Source organism: the organism of the source record quoted next, unplaced genomic scaffold (assembly GCF_019419815.1).
Source record: "Pyrus x bretschneideri cultivar Hongxiangsu unplaced genomic scaffold, Pyrus_bretschneideri_v1 Contig35, whole genome shotgun sequence".
Taxonomy (NCBI): Eukaryota; Viridiplantae; Streptophyta; class Magnoliopsida; order Rosales; family Rosaceae; genus Pyrus; species Pyrus x bretschneideri.
In genome coordinates this window covers 4,235,830-4,258,237 of record NW_025999668.1, presented here as the reverse complement: position 1 = coordinate 4,258,237, position 22,408 = coordinate 4,235,830, and the positions used below count along the sequence as shown (strand labels likewise).

Below are 22,408 nucleotides of genomic sequence, written 5' to 3'. Positions count from 1 at the left end.
CAAACCGTCTCAAACAATTCCGGTTCCGATTTGAAAATACCAAGAACCAGAGGAACCGGAATTGGTTCAGTTAAAGCATTGATTTGCAAGCCAAAGGATTCCTCTTTGGTTTGGAGCTATAAGCTGACCTCACAATCTAGTGGTAACCCGAGAGGTCACTCAAGTCAGGAAATACAGCCCGGTCAAGTGAGGCCAGAAAAACAAGCAAAAGAACGAGTAGGACTAGGAGAGGAATGCCTCCACTTAGGCCTTTAGGTTAGCGCTCGGGGCTCTGTCCTCTAGACAGAAAGAGTAGACGGTTACCTAGAATTCATGAGCTAATATTCTATGTTCATTCACATGTTCATTGTATGTAAATTCCCGCTTGTTGACATGGTTCTAGTCTTGGTAAGGGTGCTTTTGGTGTTGATATTGAGAGCTAGTTCGGAGTTGGTCACTCTTGTGAAAGGTTCGATGACAATCAACGTTCTTTGCTTCTATTGTTTCAACGCTCGAGGCTCTGTCTAAAGAAAACCAACGGTTTTGTTGATCGACTTCACCCACACACTTGAAAAGGAGTTTGTTTGGGTTTTGAAAGCCAGTACCATTTTGCGGCCGTACTTGTAGTTGATTTGGGAAACAGTCACCACTCTAAGAGATGTCGAAAGGGCCGTAAATTTCATCGTTAAACTGAAAGGTAGCCAACTGTAAATTCGCCAAAAATGGTACTTAGAATCGGATCACAAGTATTTACAAGAGAATAAAAATCCCTCAAATTTCACAATAATAACTCATAACTATTACTAGAGTGCAAATGTACGAAAGACCATCCCGCTATTTCACGACGACAACGATATCTTCGAAAATAACTAGTCATTTTCCAATCATTGTCAAACAAGGCACCAACTCTGAAAGTGACCTGAACTACTTTTATATTGACGTCTACGAGAAATGATCGTACAACCCATCTTAATCAGCAATGTCACTCTAAAACATGGATGCCACAGAAAAGTTTGAAAATTTCGCAAACAGTAAAGGTGATGAGTAATGTACTAGAGATGATAACCAAGAAATCTAGATCGTTGATGAAAAGATGAAGCAACGTATGAGCCATGTTAAGTATGGGCCAAGAGAAAGGGATAATCTAGTGAAAGACCACACAATTAAATAAGGATCACCCAAGTGAAATCACAAATGACTCTGACAGGGTACAGGTACAGAACTCTATGCTCACTCAGCAATAGCAAGGTTTGAGACTATACTCTTAAGTTCATTCAGTCCAGAATTTCACAAAGGCATCCAAAAACGCTTTAAATACATCCCAAAGTGGGTTACCTTCTGGTCTGGTCTTTTTGGATTCACCTTCCCATGATTCACTGCCCAAAGAAACAATTGACGAGAGAAATTAATGATCCTGAAATGTCAATACTGCCATGTATTTGCATTTTCACAAGTAAAAATAAAACAGTGAACTGTTACAACACATCCTTACAGATTAATTCTGTCCAAAGTTGGTTTGCTTCCTTTCTTCAAGCTACCGCTGGTCTGGACATCAACTTCATCTTCAATCACAACCACCTCTTTGGTTTTCGACTGCTCGCTACTACAACTGGTACCGTTGGAAATCTTTGTATGTAAGCTATCTGGAGCTTTGTCAGCCTGTAAATATGTACCAATAGTTGAAGTTTATAAGTCAATAAATCTGAAATTTCCACTCTGACATGTTTTGAACAATAATAGGTATAGCAATCTTCCGAACATTGTTAAGAAAAAAAGCATTTTCACTCAATGGTATGGGTAATCAAATCTTTACTATCACTATCAATCTACAAGACAATGTTAAAGCATTTCCAACCAACAATAATAACATCCATACTTGAAAAAGATAATATCACAATATGAAAACTGAGCACACATTTTAATCATGAATTGTGAAAATGCAAATACATGGCAATATTGACACTTCAGTTTTAAAGTATGATGGGTACTTAGGAGAAAATGGAGAAAAATCTACACACAACATTCCAATTTGGTACTACCTTAGTTCCTGCAGTTAGCTGGTTTTGGTCGGAGATCTCAGAGGTTGGAACATCTTTATGAGGTGATTTGACATTAAGGTCTGTGCTTCCTGTTTCATGCACAATACCTTCGTTAAAGGTTGAGTAATTTGAGCTTTCAACTGATGGATCTATGGCATTTCCTAGTGCTTCATCCACTGGGCTGGATTTGTTTTCAACCAATGGACTTGAAAGATTCATCGCTACATTGTCATCCATGCTCTTCATGGAATATAATCTATCCACTTGCGAACTATCAACACCAGCTAACTCCAACCCTCTAGTTCCCTTGTCCTCAGAAGACTTAGTCAAATCCGTTACTTCTTGTAACCTTCCATCCAAAGCCGGTGTCGCATTTACCGGCTTCAATGGGAATGTCTCCACTATCACATCTGCTGTTAAAGGATTCACATTAGACTTGGATGTTGCCCGAACATCTTCAGCATTCTTCTCTGCTTCCAAAGTTTCAACTGTCTGTGGTTCTGTACATGTTCGTTCCTCCCTTTCTTTATCTTTCCTATCCATCTGGCTACCATTGATTAGTCCATTGCCAAAACTCTGATATTCAGGCCCAATACAATGCCCATTCGAATCTATAGATTCAACAGCAACATGCTTCTCTATTTCCACAGGTCCATTTGCTTGTAACTCTGTACTTTTGGGTTCATTAAATTCTTTGTCATTCACTTCTATTTGAGTACTATTGATGATTCGTCCATTCTCAAACAAGTGACGTTCAGGTGCAACTAAATGCCCATCGGAAGAGAAAACAAGTTGTTCAATTGCACCCTGATTTTGATTGGCGACGAACAGCAATTCATTTGATGATATTGACAAAGAATTTTGTGGTTCTGCAGCAATGGTACCCAATGGATTGTGTTCCCAGAACTGATCAATGGTCTGCTGCTCCTCTACAGTAAACTTAGCAGGACCAAGCACTCTATTTTCCTGAATTATATCTCGAACAATTTCTCGTACAGTGTAGAAAGACCCACCAACTTCTTTGTGGGTCAGATTAAGTGATGGAAAACTCCCATTGTTTATTTTCTGATACCTGTAAGCAAGATTAGTATTCTCGGGTGAGTAAAAAAAAACTCAAAATCATATGTCAATCAATTTGGCTGGCAACGAATCCAAGAATGCATTAATCTTCAAATTTAGTCAAAATCTATAAGTGGATATAAACGGTTATATATATTTTGTATATCCGTTTATGTACTCACAATAGTTACATGATTCTTGATCAATGTATAAATAACTACAATCATAGCTTAATTAAGATTTTGACAAAGCTTATCCAGAAGATAGAAACAGGGAACTAAAAATCGGCCCACACCTTAATAGTATACAGATGTACAAAGTATCCTATATTTATATTCAATTACCCTGAGTAAAGAGTAAGGAGAAGACTAGTGCCCGTAATCCTAGTAGATTTCATCAGAACTACATTGTTTAGAAGATTAGTGATTTCTCTTTTCTTCTTCTCATAAGTTACAACAGTAGAAAATATAAACAATGAAACAATGATGTTATTACTTTTTTATAAAGGATTCAACCATTGCCTTCCTCTCTTCCTTTGAACGCCGAATTCTGGACCTCCTTCCTTCAGACTCATTATTTTTAGCTAGGGCGAATGTCTGCCCAACCCAACTACCCTTTATAGAATGCATTACACTCAAAGCTCAACACCTTCTGAAATTCAAGCCTGCACATACGTAATCTTTATGAGATATAGAAAAGGTACTTATATAAAATCCTAATAAACAGATACTAATAACCTAATAAACAGATGCTAAGAACTAAAACAAAAGAATTTTTGAAAAGAAAAGAAACAATGTGATATAAAACAGATCAAGTAGTAAGGAAAGGCCAGTGAAGCCAATCCTGAACTATAACGGAGAACCAAAATGAAGACATATATAAGCATCCGTAACCATCATGAGTCATGAGTCTTACTTTCCACTTGGAAAAAAAATGATCCTGACTGTACTATTATTATCAAAATCCACAAGCTTATCAGTCAAGAATGGAAGCTTAAAAAGGAAAAAATATGTAAAAATTTATACCACCTTTATCGTATTCAATACAGCTTACAGGTAGAAGAAGTGAAAAATTGATGGCGAAATTTCTTTTGTACATGAACAACAAAAACCAAGCACAACGACACCAAAAGCTGACCCAACACTTCTGGGAATCATGATTTCTTTGCAATTTGGTATCAAAATATCGGTATTCAAAACAAGATCATAAAGAAATTTCAATACAAGTGCAAGTTCCTCTTTTCAAATTTCAAATCCAAATTTCTTTCATTTCATCTGAAGTTCAGAAGAATAGACAGCCAGCAGAGGTAAAATGGGGAAATTAAAAAGAAGCCCAAGAAATATTTTCTTCGATCAACCGGCCGCTGCGAGTAAATACGGTGAGCTTTGAGTAACTAAGTGAAGAAATTGAGTGTGAAAAACATACACTAGAAGTGTGTTGTGTGTATCTGTATATATGCGTACAAAAGACAAGAATCAAAAATCAAGAGACAGTGACAGAAACAAAATCCAAGAGTAACCCACATGAGAAAACATCTATATCAACAAAACCCAACAATCAAAACATGGATTTTACACAACTCAACAACTTACAGCTGCCATGCACTTAATTATGCCTAAATTCCAACAATTAAATTTAAAAAAAATCTGGAAATGACAGTCAGAATAAAGCATAAATAATGGGGAGAGAGAAGAGCAGAGAGAGAGAGAGAGAGAGAGAGAGAGAGAATCACCTGAAGAGATGGGGACGATTACGTTTTGGGGTTTTTCCAAAACCCTACTACTACACTACTTACAGAGTGAGAGATGACAGATAAAAGCAGCAGCCAAAAGTCAAAACATATAAAAGGCAAGACAATGCCACTGTTGTTGAGTGGCAACATTGTAAATTGGCGAGGATGTTTTTTCTTTTTTTTTTCTTTTTTTCTTATTTTTATGCAATTGGCGAGGGTGTGTGAGGGGGCGGGAGATGTGTAATTTCCTTAATATTATGTTTGGATAAAGAAATTTAAGATTATTAAGAAATTTTAAAATGACAAAAATTAAAATGACAGAATTTTATTTTTTAGAATTTATGAATTATCTTGTTTGGTTAACCTAAAAAAAAATGAAATTGAATATGAAATTTTTTATTTTTAAACTTCAATCATAGAAATTAGAAAATGACATATATTTACCTAGAATTTAAACTTGGGAATTGGAGGTTCCAAAGTCCAAGTTTTTTTTTTTCTACGCGAAAATTTTAAATTTCAAATTCCAAGTTTTTTTTTTTACGCGAAAATTCTAAATTTCTATGCTTATGAATCTAAACAAGAAATTAGTATATATCGATTTATAAATCCTCATTTTTATCTAAATTTTAAGTTTATTTTTTTTATCCAAATATAGTGTAAGTTAGAAGGGTGGTAATTGGCAAAATCATAAATACTCAATTCGGGTCGTTCTACAAACGCCCATGAGTGCAAATTTGGGTTAGACTTTGGTAGGGTAGAGGAAGAGAATAACCTTGTCAATTACTTTTGTATCCCTTTGTCTAATGACCAATAAGCCCTTACCAAATAAATGAAATTTATATTTAAAGTATGTTTTTTTAGTTAAAATTGTCCATGAGATTGTCATAAGGAAAATTTTATTTAAACCTATGTAACATATTTCTACACTCAACTTAAATGTCAGATGTTAATTGTCTTTTTTATCCTAGTGCATAATTCTCATCAAGTACCAAATGAATTAATAATAATATATCGATAAACTCACCTATTATAATTAAACCTTACCATGACTCCTTGTTTATCCTACGTCCATTCAACTAAAACCCTAATAACTTTTATAGAGAAAAACAAGTTTTTTTTTTTATAGTTGGATACTAATTTTGAACTTTTGAATCCTCTAACTAAAGTGTGAATCGATTTATGGAATTTTTTGTTCATTTGATTTCGATTTTTTTTTTTTAATTTTAGAATATGAGTATTTGGGTTTCAATTTTTTTTCGTCAATCCTCGGTGTAGTTTGAACTTTCTACAACAGTCGTAAGCAAAAAAATTACGACTTTGTTGCTGTTTGTGGGATTTTCTAAAGCACATCTCTATGAATGTCATGTTTGTTTCAATATTGAGTGTAACTATTGGTGTGTTTGTTTCAAGTACAGAATTATCTCTACTAAATAATAAAGCACTCATTGTTAACCAAAATTCTATGAAATTACCAGTTTAACCCTCTAATTAAAACAGAACATGAATAAGAAATGTGGAGCAGAAATGTAATTTCACACAACCAAATTTTGCTTTTTTTTTTGGGAGTTTTAACAAAAACTCGTTGTACTGTTCACTTTAACGAAAAACCACATTTTTATACTAAAAAGTCAAACCTGGTAGGTACTATTCACTTTACCCTTTATTTTGTCCTTAGCGTTAAAACTCAAAGTTTTCAAGCCTTTTTCATTAGTTTCCCTTTTTTTTTTTTTTTTCAAAGCCTCACCTACATGTAATTCTAACATATCTCTAATTTTAAAAAAAAATAAATTCTCACTCTCATATTCTCTATCACTGTCTTCCTCTCTCCTTCTATTTCAAAAACAAAAATAAAAAATTTTCTCACACTTTATGTGTGCCCATATGCTAGTTAGTGATTAATTCCAAGAGTTCGGACCAACCGTGTCCATTTAGTTATTAGATCTAAACAGTCACAATCTTGAGTCTTGGAGAAGATATAATAGTTTGTAACTGCTTATTCAACAACCACTTATGTAATGAAATCAAATACTGACCAAAACTAATTAAGATGAAAATTGGTTGGGGCAATTAGAATGCAGAAGGTAGATTACCTCATTAGAATTACAAAAATTTGCAAAGAAGAAAGCTGGTCTGTGAAGAGAAGGTGATGCGTTATTATTGTGCTGGTGTTGATAGCAACCCAAGTAAATGGTTTGGTTGAGAGAGCATGAATTTTGGTTTGGTAGAGAGAGAAAGCAAATGGTATAAAGATAACTTTAAATTTTGTTTTGGGCAACAAAAAAAAAATAAAATTTTAAATTACAGTTTTTTTTTTTTTTGGTAAACTGGAAATATTATTTTAGGGCAAAGGCCAAGTAAAGTTACACAGAGATCCAAACACAACTTAAGTACATAACAAAAAATTGGGCCTCAAAAGCACACAAAAAAGAGCCCAAAACAAGAAAACCCTAGCACCTTGCAGTCCCCAACAACAAAAAGGAGACCAGATTCTGAAACTAAACTCGCACAAATGGCAAAAGAACTCTCAAAGAGAGAGAAGTTTTCTCACCAAAACGGGAGAGAAGAAGTTATCCATTAGGCTATTTTGCCTAGGCAATTTTAAATTAGGTTTGGAATGGTAGTTTAATAAATTTTGGTTTAAAGAGTTATTAATTTTTTAATTAAAAAATAATAATATGGGCGTAAAGAGTAAGTTGAGTGTAGAAAGAGGTTATATGGGTTCAAATAAAATTTCTTTTGTCATAACTCCTCATTTTGGTCCATCAGATTGTCCACCGTCAATCATTTGGTCATTCTATGAAAAATCTCTCTTAAATTGAAGAAACCTTTAGTTCAAGTGAAGGAATTGATTTGATAAAAATACCCTCAAATTAATGGAGTTTTTCACAAAAGGACCAAAATTATTGGCGTGGATAATCTTATGGACTACTTATATCGATTTTAAATCTCAGAGACTAAAGTGAGGAGTTATGTCAATCTTAAAGAACATTTTTATTAAAAAGTGTTTAAAATATAGAACAGTTCAAATTGCAAACAATTTCAAGACCCATTGATTGAATAGTCCCAGCCACCATAAAGTCGTAGGCCTCCTTTAGTGGCTCGAATATGGGTTAGAGCATCTCCAAATGAGACGTCAAATGCAAAACATCAAATTTCAATCTGATGGCTGACTTGACAATTTGACATATTGTCAATATTTTCCTTCCAACTGATAGGTCAAAATTTATTGCTTTATTTTTTTTTTAAATAAAAATAATAAAAGTTGGGTTGTTTTTTGTTTAAAAATAGTTAAATAATACTTAAATGTACTAGCATTTAAGGTAAGGCAAGTGGAATGCCTTTGGAAATAGCAAAAATCATATTTGAAGGCAGCTTTAAATTTGACATCTCTTTGTCTATGTCAGCTTAGCCTTCTTTCCCATGTTAGCTTTAACATCTCGATTAGAGTAAATGGTACGTCATTTGTTATTGTTATATGTCTATGTGGCATTTTTGACATCTCGTTTGGAGATGATCTTAATGAGAGCTCTTAGCTAAAATTTGTGGAGGATTTAAAAAATAATAATCAGCTTCAATCATGCTCCCACTTGTAAGTGAAAAGTCTTAAATTAGATTTTCGCAAAAAGACAAATTTGAACTAAATTATTATAACTATTATGAGGTTAGCTTACTCCCTACACCCGTAAGTTAAGATAATGTCATATGTATTCCAATCATTATCCCTATTTACCTCCTAAGACGGTGAAGAAGAAAGAAGGGTCTAGCCGAAAGATTTATCAGTGTACCTTTGAATATAAGCCAGGTACATAAGGATGGCAACGATTCAGTTTGGAGACGGAAATGTTATATCCATCCCCATAGCCATGAAAATTAATCATATTCATAACCACAAATTAATCATCAGGGATTATCCATAACCATACTCACTTGGTAATGCATATTCCTATCGGTTAACAGTTATATCTATCTTCGTCAAAAACAAAAATTTATTTTGATTCAATTGACGCACAATAATTTAGTAGATATTAATTTCGTCATTAAATAGCCATGTAACATCCCACATCGCCCAAGAGAGTGGATCATGTAAGCCTTATATGTATATTCTCATATCTACCTAGTACGAGGCCTTTTGGGAGCTTACTGGCTTCGGGTTCCATAGGAACTCCGAAGTTAAGTGAGTTCAGGCGAAAGCGTTCCCAGGATAGGTGACCCATTGGGAAGTTCTTGTGTGAGTTCCCAGAAACAAAACCGTGAGGGTGTGGTAGGGGCTCAAAGAGGACAATATCGTGCTACAATAGAGTTAAGCCCGGGATGTGGTAAGGGCCTCAGGCCGAGATGTGACAATTTGGTATCAGAGCCAATCCCTGGCTGAATGTGTGCTAACGAGGACGTCAGGGCCCTAAGGGGGGTGGATTGTAACATCCCACATCGCCCAGGGGAGTGGATCTTGTAAGCCTTATATGTATATTCTCATCTCTACCTAGCACGAGGCATTTTGGGAGCTCATTGGCTTCGGGTTCTGTAGGAACTTCGAAGTTAAACGAGTTTGGGCGAGAGCATTCCCAAGATGGGTGACCCATTGGGAAGTTCTCGTGTGAGTTTCCAAAAACAAAACCGTGAGGGTGTGGTAGGGGCCCAAAGCAGACAATATCGTGCAGTACGATGGAGTCGAGCTCGGGATGTGGTGGGGGCCTGGGCCGGGATGTGACAAGCCACGTCCAATAATAAAAAACATAACAATGATTGAATTTTGGCAAGTATAAAAATAGGAGTATTGAATAAAATAGTGTTAATGTTGGTTGTTGATATCTCCCATAAGCATGATATTTGGTGCATAATGAACATAGTACAGGGTTCAGGGAATACTATTATATTATATACTAAATATTTATGTGGTGATTAATTAAGTATGGTAATAGTAGTATAGGTTCACTCAAATATAAATATAATATTTATATATATTATGGAAATTGTTATTAGCACTTCAAAAATCTTATTTGACATTCCAAACTTTCTATAATTAGAAAGAAAAATGCATTTATGAGAGTGCAGAATAAGATTTTTGAAATGCTAATAACAGTTCCCTATTCTACTATATATTATATATATTATTCGGTTTAGATTCGGATTCAGTGATGGATATGAAGTGCTAATAACAGTTCCCTAAATCCCTGGTTGAAGTAAATTTTCTTAAGAAGCTTCCAAAAAACCATTTTTGATATATATATATATATATATATATATATATTGTCAAAAGTAATTTTTATTACTAAGAGAGTATAAGTACATACAAGGGGGCCCAAATACACTTTAAACACAATACAAAAAGTGAACACCCAACACTAAACGAAAACCCAACCCGAGGGAAGAGCTCAAAACAGAAAAACACAAAAGCGAAAAATCCCTAAAAGACTAGCTTCCTTCGCCGCTGTCAAAGTACCTGCTGTCGACCACAAGCCATCATTCCATGCCCTAGATCGCACCAAACACGACCCCATAATCAGAAAAGATGAAGGCTCCATCTTCCTCCACCAAGCACCACACAAATCAAAACTGCAGCCACCAAAGGAAGAAGCCAGTGGGAAAGAACTTTCCCCCAACAACAAAGCCGAAAACGACATACAATTGGAAGGTGGTGGTGCGTACACCCAAGCTGAAGCTCTACACACCTTCCGAGAAAGTCGCGAAATGCGGCGAAAGATATGGTTGTAGAATCGGACATGTGTGAGAACGATGGAGGACAAAAGCAAATAGAAAAGTCAGAAGATGGCTGGATTAGAGTCATAGAGGTGGAAAAACTTGAGGGAGAAGAAGAAAAAGAAGGTTCGAAGTGGGACTTTCTAATTGAGGCCGATGCAAGGTAAGATCGGAGGCCATAAGGGGTGGATTACCAAGAAAAACGGGTCGAAAAACATGGAGAAAGCCAGTCGCACAGATAAGGGAAGAGAGACAAAAGAAGAAGAAAAAGGGATGCCACCTACCCTGGCCACTGCTAGGGCCGACGACTGAGCGGTTGACGGAATTAGGAGCACTCACACACCGGTGAGAAAGTCCTAAACACATCTATAAAACACAAAGAATGATTGAGATGCTCTTACCCTATAACATTTCTGCAGTTTTCCATTCATTCCATCTCTATGTACAACACAACGTGTAATAGGGATGCGTGCGGGTCAGTTTGGCTCGGTTAGCCAAAACCGAAACCAAACCAACATAATCGGTTGGGCCAACACAAGTAGTTAATCTTGTCGAATCTTTCCCAACACGAACAATAAAATCGCTGGTTGATTCAGTGTGACAAAAATCAAAACAAGAAACTGCCAACAACTGCTTTTTATTTTAATCAAAATTTCCTATCAGCACTGCCAAAAGAATACATGATGCTGTCAATTTGTGAAAAAGAATTTCAACGAATGTTGTGTGTACTGCTCAAAAACCTGACATCTCTCTGCCACTTCAAATGCGACGGTAAATGCCACACATGCTAAGTAAGCTGCCATCGCTGGAAAAGCTACCGTCTTCCATCCACTTTGAATATCTATATCCTGTCGGAGAAAAATACCTACAAAATCCGTCTTTCCAGACCATGCTGTCGCTGTTAGAAAGAATAAATCTTATCCTCAATCATCGAGAGTCCTTTTCGCACTCCACAGTTGAGAAATAGCGTGTTCAGTAGCTGTATCACAATTCGAGTGTGACGGAAACTAGACCATTTCAACTACAAGTATAACCTTTCTATCCTCCAAGTGACTTCTGTCTGTATCCATGCCTCATTCTTTCAAATAACTTTTCTTTTGTTTTCCTTTTCTTGTCCATCTTGAGTCTATATCTCTCTTCCCTCTCCCTCTCATAAATTCCTTGCCAATGCACTTCCCCGGTGAGTGGCCACAACCACATCTCCCTTGGATGATCACCGTCATCTGCAGCTTCTGCTAAATCTTCATCCATACTCTTTAGCAATGTACTATCAAAATACTTAGCCCACATAAATCCTTTCCGTAGCTCAACTGGGTGCTGCCCTTCCAGTGCACCAGAAATTGGATCTATAAAAACCATCTTTCGTCCACTATGATAAGCCCATACATTCACAAGGACTTCTAATACCCGACAGTAACAATGCTTTTTCTGTTGATATTTAAAAAATGTAAGTGACGAATGTTAAACTCCATGCGAGACCAGAAAACGTGATCTAAATAACATACCTCAAGTTCTGAAGAACCCAACAAACAAATACTTCTATTGCCAGAATTGGCGTGTAAGGCATCCAGAGATTCAACAAACATCCTGTAGTTTAAATACAAAATTTCAGTTATATTAATCATCCGCAAGTTCCTTTTGTCTCAGAAGCTATAACAGAAAAGCAGAAATTGTTGTGATTAAATTACCGAGAAAACATGACAAACTCAACGAAGGAACGAGTTGGCATCACCCAACTATGCAAGGCAGACCAGTGACCACCATCTTCTGGCATGGGCGGGAGAGCTTCTGTATTTGAGGGCAAGTTATACATCCAACGAAATGCATCTTCAAAAACGTTTCTGCATTCATTTTAAGTAATTTAAAAAAAAAAAAAATCATACTCTATCTTGATGAATTAATGAACTCATTGGCATTTGCTTTATGGATATAAGAAACCTAAATGCCTCATAAATCTGTGTAAATATCTATATGAATTAACGTTTTGCACATGCAGCCATGCACACATTTTGAGATTGACAATGCCCCCATCATTTGGGTTCATGAAAAACAAAATCTCTACACCTTCGTATTTCTATTTTTGTGCTTGACAATATTAGAGAGTAGTCGGCAGATAAAGAAAATTAACTTTTGTAATCCATGATTCCTGTCAGCTTTGTTCACACAGCTTCCAAACTGAGGTCCACCGCCGAACCTGACAATTTTTTAGGGCAGGACACACTAGCAATTGCTAGATTGGTATCTTGGGGTTTTAGAGCTTAAGACCACACGGGAGAAACCAATGTGCCTCAGCCAGACCCACTGAGCTAGCATCAAAGGTAAGTTGTGGTTGGAGTGTAATGTATACCCAAAATTTACTGTATAGAGTAACGCAACTGGACTCATTATTCCATGGATTTTAGCTCTAAGTGTACCATTGGCATTGGATGACAATAGGGAACCTCACTCTCATAATACCAACATCCATTGTTTAAAAGGAAAACTAATGAAAAAGGCTTGAAAACTTTGAGTTTTAATGATAAGGACAAAATAAAGAGTAAAGTGAATAGTACCATATTTGACTTTTTAGTGTAAAAATGTGGTTTTATGTTAAAGTGAACAGTACCATAGGCTTTTCGTTAAAACTCCTTTGTTTAAAAGGACAAATTCTTGTACCGGACAGCCCTATGCGGCCACTGTCCCACCCACTGTGAGAGAGTGGTTGCATACAGCTGCCTCACCAAAGAATTCTTCATTCAAGGAGGTATCTCTGTGGAGCATGGCATCACTTATTAGATTCCCAAACCCTTGACAACAATCACAGTTATATCTCATTCACCAAATTTTCAACTAATATTCCAAACAAGTACCTGCAGTGTCCCTCATTTAAGATGTCGCATGCAGACCAAAACGTGAGTGCATCTTTACTTCCTGTCACTCCACCATTCATGTTCAAGCGTCCCCAAAAGTATATCACATCACCTTTTGTGTTGTCTTGTATTGCTTCTTCCAAAACCCTTTCAGCTTTCTTGGACAAAGCAACCTGCTTTGAAAAACAATGACGAATATGATGGCAAACTAAAGAACAATGCATGCCTACATGCACTTATGAGGTGTTTGATTGACTGGACTAGGACTGATATGGGTTATTCAACACCAATATCAGCTTGGACCAGAAATGGGGTTAATAAACAACTGATAAGCTGGGACCCTTATGCAGGCTTATTTTGTACCATTTAAAATGAGGGGCGTAAATAGAACCAACCCAACCCAAACAAATCCCATGTATCAAAACGTGCCCTAAAGAACAATATTATATGTATAGAGAGTATAGATTATACACACACACCCCTACATAAATTCATACGTCAATCATTATGTACAAGTTTCAATACTTGTACCATATATGTTTCCTTGTAACTATACTTCTGTTCAATTTATCTGTCATCAAAACCATTCAAAGGAATCTAGAGTTTTGTGTGTCTATACAGGAATGTATGTTTGTAGGCAAACACAAGTCATCCATGCAAAATATAAGTCATAAAATGTTATATAGCTATTTATGATCCCGATTATTCTATATTTATTCAGAATATTGTGTTCATCTATTTGCTTGGACGACAAGGATGGCAATTACATGACTATACTTTGTTTATTTATTTATTTTTATTTTTTTTGCAGCGACAATAATTAAACAGAAACCAATTAAATATACAGTTTGGACCACTGGACAAGATTGATTGTGGAACTTAAATGAGATCGGACAAATGCTTCTGAATAAAATTACCAAAAATAAGAAATACCTTACTACCAGCAGCACGCCAAGATTGAAACCCAATCCAAGGTCGCTTATGAACGCTATCCACCTTGTTTGCAATAGCGAACATTCCACCAATCTCACAGAGAATATTGCGATAGTAAGTTTCATTCAATACGGGAAGCCGGTCAACAGCATCCACATCATCTGATGTTGACCTCTGTGTTCTTTTTGACTACCACAAACATTGTAGGATAATTTAAAAAACATTAGGCAACTGTTCAGATGTAAGTATTATTTTGAAACTTCAAAAAGAACTGGAGCTTTTGCATTAAAACAAAGTTTCTAGCTGTTAATAAAATGAAAGCATACAGTAAACGCAAGTTTAAAGCTTTCATTGTTGTCCTTACAAGAAATGCATCTTAATACAGCATAGGATATTAGAAAAGATGATAAGTTTAACCAAGAGAATAGTGAAAATAATGAATCTTGAAGGTATTAAAAAACATACAGCATACAAAAAAAAAATAGAAAGAATAAAAAAGGAACTCACAAGGCTTAATCCACGGTACAGAGAGCCATGGTGCAAGAACGGCCAGGTCCCAGACCCACTGTATATCTCATAAATGCATACTGTCTGGCCTGTCCTCTCAAGTTCACCCTCATCCCTCTCATTTGCTTCAAATCTAAGCTTTTCAGCTTTTCGAGCATTACGATATATGTCATCCCATAAACCAGGATCTTTCTCCATTCTTTCTGATAGCTACAAGAAAGAATGTCCTGTTTCAGATGTCTTTCGAGAATGACTATATTAACATAAAAAGGGAGGGAAAAGAAGAGTCAGAATTGACCTAGAGACACACAAGTTCTGTATTTTCAGGAAATGACATACCTCCTCCATTTCTAAAGTCTCATATTCTTCAGAGCTTACAATTTCCTTGAAGAGATCCCAATCTAATTGAGTTGGAATATCTAATGCCGAATCCCAAGTTACATTTTCAGAGATGTTTGGTGAGTAACCAAAACCCAACAAGTCTTCTTCTAGGGCATTAACAACACTAGTGTTTTTCCAGGATGACTGCTCATCAATGTCCATAACATTTTCTGTTCTGTAATCTATTTCATTCCCTAACAAATTCCACTCCCATGTAGCCTGTTGAAGCTGAGAGATTGGCCCCGGCAGCAGAGCATCTGATGGAAAATTTAGCACATTCTCCAAAAGCCTTGCATAACCGGTTATGCATTCTGATGCCAGCAAGTTCGTAGCAAGCAGCCTTCCCGAAGAGGCAACCGTTCGAGCAAATTTAGAAAGTTTCCCATTTGAAATCATAAGTGAGAAAGCACTCATTAAAGCATCAGGATTATGTTTTGGGAAAAATATCATGTGAACTCCATCAACCACCTGTAATATCACAGATGTAAAAGACAATAAAACAGACACCTTCACTTGTATAAGAAAATTACTGTCAGGACAAAAAGAATTTGAGTGAACTCACATATTTCTTCAAGACAAGAAAATCAGGTGCAATAACTGGGATCCCAAAGGTCATGGCACGGATAAGTAATGGCGGAAAACCCTGCACATCTTGTGAAGAACCGTAGAGAACAATGTCAGCCATTAATAACACACTGTTCACATCACCATTCAAGCCATAATGCCGTACAGATCCATGAAGAAGTCCCAGATGTGAAGTAACTTCCTACACGAGAGATCAATGGATCAAAATGACTATGAATAAATGCCAGTGCTAGAGTAAAACACGCCAGAAGATTAACCAGATATCACAATGAAATATACAAAGGACATCATTTTCAGTCAACGTTGTCATTCTGTCAGCAACCAGATTCATATCGCAAATTTTTTTTTTTCAGTTGCCATTAGCCAGAAAAATCATTTGTTCGGAAAATAGAGGCGCTTGAATACATTAGATAAGATGCAAGAAGCTCAAATTGTTATGCGTACTGGGGCAACAGCATAATCTAGAGGCATCGATTAAGGCTAATTACCTGGAAAGCATCATCAGAGGAATTACCACATAAGAAAACAAATTTAAACGGCTCTCCTGCATCATCCCTCCTTGCATATTTTATTAGCAGTGGCCCTATAGAATGCATTGCCACAGCATAGTCCCATGAAAGCTCATCGTAGAAAAAAGAACTTCCAACAACTACAACCAGCATATCATCTTCACTAAATCCATTTATCTTCCTCAACTGATTCTTGGAGTGGGTTTTTCTGTACCTTTCTGCAGCCCAAACATCTACTGGTGATCCCGGAATGACAAAGAAGTTTCCAGTGTCAAGAACACTATATAACATCTGACACAGGATGGAAGGAAAAAATAAGACAATTTAAGAAACCACAGAACAATCATTTTGCAAAAATAATTAGGAATACAGTGCAACAAAATATTTTTAAAACAAAAGAAGGCAATATCTACCGGCAGAGTGAAATCTGGAAACACGACAATATTAGCTCTGCTAAAAGCACTTTTCCAATGAGAAATAAGATTCTTCAAGCCCATTTCTTCATACACGGGAAGCCGATTTGCAAGTGTATCTTCTTGAATTATCCATATCAGTGGTACTGAACAAAAAGGCTCCTGCATAAGGCTGCATGAATCTAAATCTCACTAATCATAGCAAGTTCAACTGAAGCAACTTTATACATGCATTTCATTATGTGAAAGTACTAGCTTGAGTACGCTTTTACTTTTGGTATACTTAACTATGGTATGCTGCGGTTATAAAAGAAAAAAGAATGAGAAAAGAGAAGGTAGAAAATTCTTTATGAGAACATTTATATTGTTTCTGAAAGAATTAAAGAAAGACAAGAAATTAAAAATAGTAAAATGGAGCAGACCATGGGTTAAATTTATAAATAAATAAATAAAACCAAAGCTGATTTAAGTTTACTGCCTCTCATGCCTCATCTTAAATACCTGCAGTAACCACGTCTTACCCTCAAAATAAATAAAAAAACAAAGGAATATATCATAAGTTTGTGGACTTAACAATTAGCTTTAATAATATCTACTGCCTCTTGCCTTGATTCCAACTTCCCAAAAAGTTTTGTATCCAATCTATTGTTTATATTATTTTAACAAACCTCTCTCTCTTCCCCTCCCTCCTTCCTTGAAATATACCTTTTATTTATTGGTGTCTATCCCTAAAGGAAAGGATTTGAAAAGTTGCTACTACCAATGCTGCAGTTAGTCATAGTTACTCAGTCCTGATCAGGCGATATTGCTTCAAAACACAGGCGTGCTAATACCAAATATTTGTTGGCTACCCAAAAAACATAACTTATTATGGTACAAACTTTTTATATGCTCTGTAAATCTATAACAACTTCTAACATCTATTCCGAACTCCACGTGGTAATACAAAACATATATTAGACACATTCTTAGCAACTTCCATGTTTTGTATATTCTCCCAAGCTGGGTTGCAATAAAATGAATAACAAATCAGTCTAAACATATGATCAACCAACCAGTGAAAATACTCTGGGTTTATGAGATGGGATATGAATGGATCCATGGTCATGTAGGTAGTGCATGCAAAAGAAACCCTCTTAAAGTTAATTACAGGACCATAGAAGGACTGTCATACAAACCCACCTTGAAATGGATTCTTTTGCTTCCAGTGAGTCAGCAATGACACCTCCAAAACTGTAGAAAGTAACAGGTGTCAATATCTTGCCGAGTAAACCAACCAAGGGTAAGGGTAAATTTTGAAGTCACTTGAGTATCAACAAATTTTTAAGACTTTCAGTCCAATTAAAAATAACAAAACAAAAATTAGGGTAAAAAACCCCAAATACAAAATAAGAGGCGAACGTACATTGACCAATCAATAAGCCCATAACTCTCCGGAGCTAAAATGGAAATCTGGCCATTAAATTGCTCCCACATTTTATGTGCTTTACCATTCGCTACAGAAAAAATCTGTTACATAGGCATTGCAAGAGCGCATAAGTAGCAGTTGAGTACATAGGTACTTATTTCTATGAATGACTTGATTTAGTAACACAATTAATTTGCACTTCTACTTCCTTTTCCCATACAAATGAGCAGCATATGCTATTAAGATAACAGGATCCACTTTATCCCCCTTGTAATCTTTAAGAACCCTCGCATCTTGTTCTATCCACACCACCCAAATACAACCATCACACACTGCAATTCCGTAAAAATTTTGCATTCTCCCAATCCATTAGCAAAATGTCCTCAATTACCAAAGAAATACATGAAAATTTGTTTTCTTTGGGGCATTGTTGTGGGCATCATTTTCCTGTGAAATTCCAAAATCAGCCTTTCTTCTTTATTCATGGGGATTGGAAGGCAGCTGTATCTTAATCCTACAATATTGTTTAGTTTAGCCATTTTGCAATTATAATTTGATAAACTGAAGGAAGTTATACGCATGGTTCTAGCACAGGGATTAAAGAGGTTGTTTATTTATCATCAGAAAACAGCTTGTTCCCAAAGTTTGGACCTCTCTGCTCTGCATTCACATTTAACTTACTAACGCTATCGCTCGAATAAAAAAATAAAAATATTTTGTTTCTCATCAGATGGAAAAACAAAATTATGAGCACATTTGCACTAAGAACTGACCTTAAGTTCATAACCCAGTTTCTTGATATTCTTCATCACGGTAATCAACATCAAAGATTGTGGATCTTTCTTCATGTTTCCCAAGATCTGACAAGTATCAAAAGTAGGCACAACCAAAAGTGAAAATCAACTCGGTGCATAACACTTGTTGAATTAAATAAGATTGCCTATTATGGTGAGTATGGTAGCCAATGATATTGAGGTACACATCTCCATATTCTAATTATTATATGAAAATAAAGATTTAAACAAGACAGGCAGCTTCAAGATACTTCTAACCATATATTTACATTCACAAGAAAATTGCATATACAATAAACATAGAAAGAGAGGACCAGATGTCTTAAACAAAGAAGAATGGCATATGAGATGAACACAAAGATCAAGCTTGCACATAACCATTAGCCACTCTATGCTTTAATACGAGGCAGCATTGTGACATACAGAGATCAAATGGAATGTTTTCCAATAAAATATACTGGTCCTGTGAGTTACTAGAAGAGAATTACTAGTTATTAGAAGAAAATAATGAAAGCCCCTTACACTACCATAAACTGGCTAGCTCAGCTTCAAGCAGACAAATTATTGAGACCAAAAGATTTAGCCTATTTATCAAAACAGGGTTTACCATAAACATACAGTCCAATATGTCATCCAGCCAAAAAAAAAAAAAAGGTCTGAGGAGTTGGACTACTTCGTGTAATGAAAATTAGTTCTTCATTGCAAGATCTGCTTATTCTTGGTGGGCATCAGCTGGTTCAGAGTTTAAAGAGTTGGTTCTGCTATCCACACCTCATAAATTTGTAATTAAATACGTCCCTGAAAACTGTCCTTCCACACGACACAATAAAACCAAACTAGTATGCCAGGACATGTTGCACCCCCTCCTTCATAGGCCTTTTTAAAGATTCAAGTGATACGGGTGGCATTCAAATATCTGTCGAAAATGAAAATATTACTACCCAAACACCTCATTCACCATTCTCATAAAGTACATTCTGATAGCATCAGCCTCTGCTGATAGCTCCAATTAATCTCCACCCCATTCCAACAAAATTGTTTTCTCCGTCGTAACCTATCCAAACCGAACGAAATAATCCCTCCTATTTCATTAGAGAAAACTGTACATCGGAACCATAAAATACATATTTAATGCTAGGGAGATTAAAATTCTACTTTCCTTATTGGCCAGAATCAAAAATCTAGTTTACCAGCTCCCGATATGCTCCTATTGTCCAAAAGTGCTCAATTAAAAGACCTCAAGCACACTTTGATAAACACGATTACTACAAAATGTAATTTCAAATTTCAAATTCATAACAAACAATCCAGATTCAGGCAAATGCAGCAAGAAAATAACACTCACAAGAGCAAGCCTCGGCGGTCGAACACCAATCCTCGCCTCATTTCGAGCCCGATCAAGCCCATCACCCTCCACGACCCTCTTCGAAACCCTCCCAGGCATAAACCTCAAGGTGCTCCCAAACTTCAAGCCTTCCCTGAGCAAGCGCCCTCTCTCACTCCCTTGCCTGAAGACCAAGGTCATGGAGCTCTGCAACAGCATCGTGGCCACGGCGAACACAAAAAGCGCGAAGATGAGGACCGCGTAGAACGCCGACTTTCCTTTGAAGGGAAAAAGACAGAGCAAGCCCTTGCGATAGAAGCGGTGGTGCGATCTCGGCGGGGGGCGAGGGAAAGGTTGTCGATCCGTGAAGAGCCCCCTGGGTCGGTCTCTCTGGTGGATAGGGTTAGGGTTCCGCTTGAAAGGAAAGCGATCGCGAATCGAGTGGAAGCCGAGATCGGTACCGCCATTATCGTCGAGGATAGCTGGAGGAGACGACGAGTTCCGGCCCATTACAAGGAGTTAATATTGTCCTTTTATCCTCGTAGGCTATTTTCCCGGCAAAGTGACGAGAAGCAGCCTCCGAGAGAAAGAGAAAGTAAAGGAGGTGATGGTCGGGTGCTGGTGCGATGTAGCATGGACATGGAGAGAAAGAGAGAGATAGCGAGATATATATATATACATACATACATACATACATATACATATATATATATATATGGAGAGAGAGAGAGAGAGAGAGAGAGAGATTCTACCTTCGAAGAGTTGAGGGACGGCCTCACCGGTGTTAATAGTGGGCCCTTTTGGTGCTTAGTTGCAAGTTAAATCATTTAACTTGTTGGACTTGATGGATCCAGTCCCATTGATGCTAACTTCATGTGACGGCTACGAAAGCCCAATACTAAGTTAAGGTTGAATTCAAAACTTATTCGTTTAACTTTTAATTAATTTAGTCATAAACAATCAAATTATTTAGGGTCCTTATCACAAATAGTTTTTGAAATTGACCCACACTATCAAGATAATTTCTAGTATTGAAAATCGATTAATGTAGTCCCTAAAAAAATATCGCAAATCAATTTGGTATTTCCGTCGCAATTATGTCAAATATTATGTTAAATGCCAATGTGGCACATAAATGGATCTCACAAGATTTACGGGTTTTTATTGGTACCTGAAATTGATCCACACCATCAAAATGGTCCATAGAATTGAAAATCGATCAATGTAGTTCTTGAAAAGAGGTGTCATAAATCAATATAGTCATTCCGCCACATTTTTTTCAAAAATTTTGTTATGTGCTTATGTGCGTTTAATAATTTAATATTTAATTTAAAAAGTTATCAAAATACCTTTTTGAACAATGGGATTATCTCAAGGCAAAGCTAGTCGCTCTCCGTGTTACCAAGATCACTAGAGGAGCGCCCAACAAGCTCTCTAAGTTTAAGGTTGTGAGGTTGTCAATCACCCAAGTGTTAACTGAATGTCATAGAAGTCATCGTCAATCTAAGGCGTAACTAAAGGTGGTCCCAATTCGGTGAAGGGTGTTGAAAGATGTAAAGATGGGTGTTTTGAGATTTTTTTTTTTTTTTTTTGCAGAGGAGACAAAGAAGGCTACCATAAATGGAGGTAGTGGGGTGTGGGTTGGGATTAGAGGTGATTCCAAGACTAGGTTACTCGGTTGACAACTTTTTTTAATTTATTATTAAATTATTAAACCTATTTTTATTTATTTTTAAGTGAATTAGATTTGTGGGATTCGTTTATGGGTCACATTAGCACATAAATAATTTTTGGCAAAATTGTGACAGCACCACCACATTGATTTGAGACACTTATTTCTAAGACTACATTGAACAATTTCGAGGACCATTAATGACCCTAAAGAAAAAAACTATTTTATGAGACCCATTTATGTGTCACATCAGCACATAACAGAACTTTTGGCAGAATTGTAACGGAAGAACCACATTGACTTGTGACACATATTTTCAAGGACTACATTGATAGATTTTCAATTTCAAGGACCATCTTGATGTTGTGAGTCAATTTCAGGGACCATTTATGATAAAAACCCAATTATTTATTTGTTAACTTCGTTGTACTTTAATCTCTACCTACATGGTGTACAAACCATTGAGTTTTATTTAGAACTCTTACTATTTGATTATGAATTGAAACTTACTTTTCAATTCTTTCTTT

General features: G+C 36.4%; 2 protein-coding genes across 6 annotated transcripts; both read right to left on the bottom strand.

The window, feature by feature from the left end:
• Positions 1-1,119: 1,119 nt before the first annotated feature.
• On the bottom strand, positions 1,120-4,916 carry LOC103940484. 3 transcript variants are annotated; one of them, XM_009350596.2, is made up of 5 exons: positions 4,810-4,916; positions 3,573-3,741; positions 2,019-3,090; positions 1,472-1,638; positions 1,120-1,355 (listed from the first exon to the last, which is right to left on the bottom strand). In XM_009350596.2, exons 2-5 carry the CDS (start codon positions 3,704-3,706, stop codon positions 1,250-1,252), a joined length of 1,479 nt encoding a protein of 492 aa, XP_009348871.2. In that variant the 5' UTR covers positions 3,707-3,741; positions 4,810-4,916; the 3' UTR covers positions 1,120-1,249. The 3 variants fall into 3 exon arrangements, with proteins under 3 accessions (XP_009348871.2, XP_048447834.1, XP_048447833.1); XM_048591877.1 differs by lacking the exon at positions 4,810-4,916 and adding an exon at positions 3,422-3,479 and having other exon boundaries at positions 3,573-3,710; XM_048591876.1 differs by lacking the exon at positions 4,810-4,916 and having other exon boundaries at positions 3,422-3,711.
• A 6,211-nt stretch (positions 4,917-11,127) lies between these two features.
• Positions 11,128-20,871, bottom strand: LOC103962808. Of its 3 annotated transcripts, XM_048591763.1 has the most exons (14): positions 20,231-20,870; positions 18,865-18,951; positions 18,089-18,192; positions 17,866-17,916; positions 16,684-16,855; positions 16,250-16,561; positions 15,739-15,942; positions 15,135-15,644; positions 14,796-15,005; positions 14,289-14,477; positions 13,356-13,528; positions 12,195-12,347; positions 12,012-12,093; positions 11,128-11,934 (listed from the first exon to the last, which is right to left on the bottom strand). In XM_048591763.1, the coding sequence occupies exons 1-14, from the start codon at positions 20,717-20,719 to the stop codon at positions 11,545-11,547; spliced, it is 3,126 nt and encodes a 1,041-aa protein (XP_048447720.1). In that variant the 5' UTR covers positions 20,720-20,870; the 3' UTR covers positions 11,128-11,544. The 3 variants fall into 3 exon arrangements, with proteins under 3 accessions (XP_048447720.1, XP_048447722.1, XP_048447721.1); XM_048591765.1 differs by lacking the exon at positions 11,128-11,934 and having other exon boundaries at positions 12,195-12,294; XM_048591764.1 differs by lacking the exons at positions 11,128-11,934; positions 12,012-12,093 and having other exon boundaries at positions 12,304-13,255; positions 20,231-20,871.
• Positions 20,872-22,408: the final 1,537 nt, after the last annotated feature.